At 38.6% G+C, this 5,382-nt stretch overlaps 1 protein-coding gene across 1 annotated transcript; it reads left to right on the forward strand.

The window, feature by feature from the left end:
• Nucleotides 1–1,522: 1,522 nt before the first annotated feature.
• LOC131064506 (cysteine-rich receptor-like protein kinase 2) lies at nucleotides 1,523–4,912 on the forward strand. Its single transcript, XM_057998657.2, has 7 exons — nucleotides 1,523–2,580; nucleotides 2,761–2,907; nucleotides 3,156–3,286; nucleotides 3,367–3,580; nucleotides 3,679–3,910; nucleotides 4,003–4,153; nucleotides 4,296–4,912. The coding sequence occupies exons 1-7, from the start codon at nucleotides 1,815–1,817 to the stop codon at nucleotides 4,587–4,589; spliced, it is 1,935 nt and encodes a 644-aa protein (XP_057854640.1). The 5' UTR covers nucleotides 1,523–1,814; the 3' UTR covers nucleotides 4,590–4,912.
• Nucleotides 4,913–5,382: the final 470 nt, after the last annotated feature.

Here is a 5,382-nt window from a genome sequence, read left to right on the forward strand (position 1 = left end):
CTATTTTAAAGCTTATTCCAAATTGCGATTTCCTCCCTCTATTGATCCTTCAAAACCTGGCACTGTCACCAAATCCTCTTCCCCTTCAATCTCCCACGGTCCCCCCTCCCATAGATTGTTCAATCTCCCCTCAAAACTGAACTGCGCTCCCCTCCAACTACCACTCATCAACCTCCTCAACCGTTCGGTGTTAGCCTTTCTTGTCCATGTGGTGATAGTAGATGGGAAACTTCCCCACCAATGCTGTCCTCCAGCAAATAACTATGTGTTAACAAATTAGAGATGAGGAACTGACCCAAACTGAAAACAAACAATTTTCTAACAAAACAAAAAAGAAAAAACATAAAATATGAGAAAGGCGACGCCCCTGCATCACCTCTCCATTCACTCATTTAAATACTCATATTTTAGCTGGTATCATTAAGAATATGTTCAAATCTCTTTACTTGAAAAAGGAATAAATACTAGACAAAGGCATAGGTTGTCACTGAATGGCATTATTCGCAATGCGATCAATCCATTTCTATTGCACGTGAGGGATGATTCGATTTTTCTAGGTGATATCATTCCAAAAAAATAAATGTGAGTCAACAGAAATTTAATACAGAAAGGTTCACTATAACGATAATTGTACAAGGTTGAATGCATCCAAACACGTTGTAAAGATAGTGCCCACTAAATATAATAGAAAAATAATCAGTAGATTGGAATACCTAACCAATTTCAAGAATGACTACTTTCAATCCATGGTACTCAAGTTAAAAACAATCATTCATATGCCGGCTGTAACAAGGTATGCTATAATTATCCTGTCAACATAAGGGGTAGACATGCATTAAATGGCGTCACATGGCCACCTTGGTAGACTTATATGGAAGATGTGATAGAAAACTATTGGCACGTAATCTGTTGAGAATATCACTCAAAATAATTGTAGAGGTATACACTAAATCGATTGGCATGATTCATACTAAACGTGAACTTTGAAAGAGGTATGGAAAATTACAAAAGCCTAGAGGATATAGAATTTTTCAAAGGTAGAATTACCAAGAAGATGCGCAGCGAATTAAAGTGCTGTAAGCAGATTCACTGAACAATAAATATTTACCTGAGCCAGAATGCATGTATGGAAGTTTGAAAGGGTTTTATTCGCATAAATGCTTTCTTAACATTCAACTTATATTGCCACTTTTCATAAAACAAAGAACGATGATCAAGAAATGTAATCGAGAAAAGGAGAACCATCGAGGAGAAAGTCACCTAAAATCGATACAGACAATGTAATGATGTTCATCGAAGCAAGTAGGCTAAATAAATTTCTCCACATTGGCAGACGTAAAGGGAAAACATAAAAGCATGACAGCATGAAATCTGTTTTTAATGGATACGATCCCAGGGTTCTCGTGAGGGGCAGATCTGCCAAAACGAGATATTTAAGGCATGAAATAGAGGCCCTGAATTCCAGACATCCAAACTCTTGGATGGTGCTGAGTTTTAATTTTTTTATTTTTTTATAATAAATAAAAATCTAGAAATTAGATTTATGTTATAGTAGACAGCAGATGATAGTGAGTTCAAATTTTCCAATTTTCAAGAATAAATAAAAGTCTTCTACACCTTAGATGGTGGGGAGGTAGAGCAACATGGTTGGATTAGAATCTTCATCTGACATGCTCTTCAACCTATAAATTTAAGAGGCCTGTGTGTGCCATTGACAAGAACAAAAGTTGAATGCTTTTAGAATTGGAAGGGCTCCGCCTTCATTTTCATAGATTAAGGTAACCTGCGTGATATTTAAGCTGCGCGCTTTCAGCATGCCAAGCCCGAATACAAATGTTTGCCTCTCATGGCTTGCCTTGTATGTACTCTTAATTTCAGCCATACCCAATTGTGTTCTTCGTTTAAAAGCCGATCCCCAAATTGTAGAAGCCGGTCATGGCTGTAGTCTGATTAATACTACGAATGCCAACGCTTTGACTGAAAACCGCAAAAATGTTTTCTCTTTGCTTGTTGAAAACATATCTTCGACAGGCTTCGCTACGGCTTTATTTGGGAATGGCACAAATAAGGTATATGGTCTTGCCCAATGCAGAAACGACTTGTCAATGGAGGACTGTACTGACTGCTATGCAGCTGCTCAAAAACAGATTGTGATATACTGTCCGTTCGAGATTGGGGCACGTATGATTTTCGATGGGTGTTTTTTGCGTTATGAGAATTACACTTTCTTTGATCAGGCACAGGATGCCGGAAATTCCAACGTGTGCATCTCTGACGCCTCCTCAAGGCCTAAACTTTTCAGCGAAACTACACAGAGGCTGCTAGCTGACGTCAGATCCAAGGCTCTCAAAAACGAGGGTTTTGCCACTGATGAAATCAGTGCTAATGGATTATCGGCCGCCATTTATGGACTGGCTATGTGCAGGCGGACACTTACCACTAATAGCTGTGACGTTTGTCTTCAGCACGCTATCCTGCTCGTAGAACGGTGCTTTTCGTTACAGGATGGAAGGGGTCTTGATGCCGGCTGTTATTTGCGTTACTCTACCCTTCCTTTTTTCACTATTTCCTCCTCTTCCTGTATGTCACTGCAAATTTGTCTTCCATTAGGTTTCTGTACAGTTTTGAAAAAATTTGGTTAGAAAGTTTAATTAAACATTACAAAAACTGAAGCTTGGTGATTGCAAATTGGCACTAATTGTTTGATTTTTTAATAATTCTTTTAAATGTTGCAATGTTTGGATTTTCCTGTTTCTACAGCAAGCCATTCGAAGATTGTAGCCATCTTGGTCGGAACGTTGGGAGGAGCAGTGATCATTGCTTTGTTGTGGGTGTTATTTATATTCAGGCACTCTTTACGAAAGCTGTACAAAAAGGTCCCGGATCCCAGCCAGCCCGAAGAATCAGGTGAAAAAATAAATTTTGTTGTAGGATATAGCCGGTGAAGGAATGCTACGTTTACTTCAAACTAATGAAATTAAAAACTTTGAATACTATGATTTGTGATGAAATGCATAAAGATTTGTCTGTTATTTAATTTTTTTAGATATCCCAAATGTCCATACAAAAATATCAGGATACAATTCTGCTATAAATTTTCCTTTGCTGATCTTGGAAACCCCTTTCCAGTAATAATGTCGATTTGGTTTTAGCAGAGGTATATTTTGCTGCCGACGATGACCCTGAATTGGACCATCCATTTAGTTATGATTCCCTTCGAGCTGCAACCAAAAACTTCGACGCAAGTATGAAAATCGGGGAAGGAGGATTTGGTCATGTTTATAAGGTATGAAGATTACCCATTTGTTAAATCTAAAGTGGAATTTAACTCCGTTTCTTATCAGATACGATTGTTTGTGGCGATAGGGAGTATTGAGCAATGGCCGTGAGATTGCAGTGAAGAAGCTTGTCGTGCAGCAGTCGACGAGGGCGTTAGACGAATTTGTGACAGAAGTGAAGCTGATCAGCGCTGTTCGTCACCGTAATCTTGTTCGTTTGCTTGGGTGTTGCACACGAGGACTAGAGAAACTACTGGTTTACGAATTCATGCCGAATATGAGCCTTGACAAACATCTCTTCGGTTTGTCTAACTCAATCTCAGAAAAACAGAGCAATAGATTTTCTTTTAGTTAATTCTGCGGGAGTCTCTTAAATTTTGTTTCATAATCATTCTGGCAGCGAATACGGCAAAATCTCTAAGCTGGAAAACACGATTTCAGATCATTTTGGGAACGGCGCATGGACTTTCATATTTAAACGAAGAATGCCGGCTTATAATCCTGCACAGGGATATCAAAGCTGCCAACATACTTCTGGATAATGACTTTCAGGCCAAAATTGCCGATTTTGGACTGGCAAAGGTCTTTCCAGAGGACATCACACATCTTACCACAAGAGTCGGTGGTACAATGTAAGACTTATTGTTGTTTACCTGGCGTCTTCTATCTGTTAAACTCGAATACATAGACTTATGTATTGCCCATGATTTTGCTCTTTGTTCAGAGGGTATACTGCACCAGAATATGCTGTTCATGGCCAATTGACGGATAAGGCGGATGTGTACAGCTATGGCATGATAGTTCTGGAAATTGTCAGTGGGAGAAAGTATTTTGATTCTAAACTTCCAGCACCGATGCAACTCCTTTTAGAATGGGTAAGCTTCAAAGGGAAGGCGTATTAATCATCTAAAATTAGATTTCGTTAATAGCTCAACAATAATTGTTACATAGAACGCGATCTCAGTTGCATGACTTTCTCTAAATGACATTCTAATTAAGACTTGGATTAATATGCAGGCATGGAATCTATATGAGAAGAGTAAGGCATTTAGAACGGTGGACCGAAGATTAATTGAGGAAGAGCCGGAGTTGAATAAAGAAGAGATATTAAAGGTAATCCAGATTGCTTTTCTGTGCACACAAGGTTCTCCTGAAATGAGGCCATTAATGTCCCAAGTGGTGTCGATGCTAATAAGCAATACAGAGATATTACCTCAGCCCACTCGCCCGGCTTTTATTGACGACAACTCCACTTCAAACCGATTGGGTTCGGCTAATATTGGGTGGATGGAAGGTTCATCGGTAGCATAATTGCAAACCACCCTACACATCTCTTTCGAACCAGGCTAAGTCGAGGAATTGGGCCCCTCTCTCTCTCTCCCTCTCTCCCTCTCTCAAGTAGACCCAAATGCACTAATTCCTTAGTTCACGCTTCTTGCAATTTGATTTCAATCGAAATGACAGGCAGTTTTAACCTATGTTAGTCAGCTTCTGGTAGTTCTTTTCGTTGTGGTTTTCAGTCAGTCCATCTTGTTATGCATTTTGAAGTGAGAGTCCCTATTTTTATGGTCTTCGCTATCTGTACAATGTCTTTGATAAATTTATAATATAAAGGGTTGGTTGTTTCTGTTGAAGCTCTCTCACTCAGATTGGCACTTTCTTTGAACTATGCATAGCATATTATATTTGTCTTGGGTGAATGGCTGTAGATGTCTAAAGGTAGTCATCTTAATTATTCTATGGTTACTGATTAATTCTTCATTCTAAGTTATTAATTTTTGTAATGACCACTCAAGAAAAGGAGATGGATATATTGGAGGTTCTAAAATTCAAGAGAGATAAAATGCCTTAGTCGTATTTGGGCATTCCAATTGACAAGGGAGTGAGAAATAGAAAATTATGGGATTTGTTGAAGGAAAAGATAGATCAGAGATTAAATTCTTGGATAGGGAAATGGCTCTCGTTAGCAGGCAGATTAGTGATGTTGATATCAGTAATTTCGTCAATTCCAATTTCACTTTTGTCTTATCTCTTTGGCAGCTGGTGTTAATACATATTACATATTTAATTCATTAAATGAGGAAGTTTTTTTTTTGCAAGAAAT

The sequence above is a fragment of the Cryptomeria japonica genome, chromosome 7, assembly GCF_030272615.1.
Source record: "Cryptomeria japonica chromosome 7, Sugi_1.0, whole genome shotgun sequence".
Taxonomy (NCBI): Eukaryota; Viridiplantae; Streptophyta; class Pinopsida; order Cupressales; family Cupressaceae; genus Cryptomeria; species Cryptomeria japonica.

Bases quoted from the DNA above. Each gene is read 5' to 3' on its own strand.
- LOC131064506 (XM_057998657.2), top strand. From the start codon at position 1,815: ATGCCAAGCCCGAATACAAATGTTTGCCTCTCATGGCTTGCCTTGTAT. The intron at 2,908-3,155 runs GTGAAAAAATAA...TGGTTTTAGCAG, and splicing joins CAGCCAGCCCGAAGAATCAG to AGGTATATTTTGCTGCCGAC. The intron at 4,154-4,295 runs GTAAGCTTCAAA...ATTAATATGCAG, and splicing joins TGCAACTCCTTTTAGAATGG to GCATGGAATCTATATGAGAA.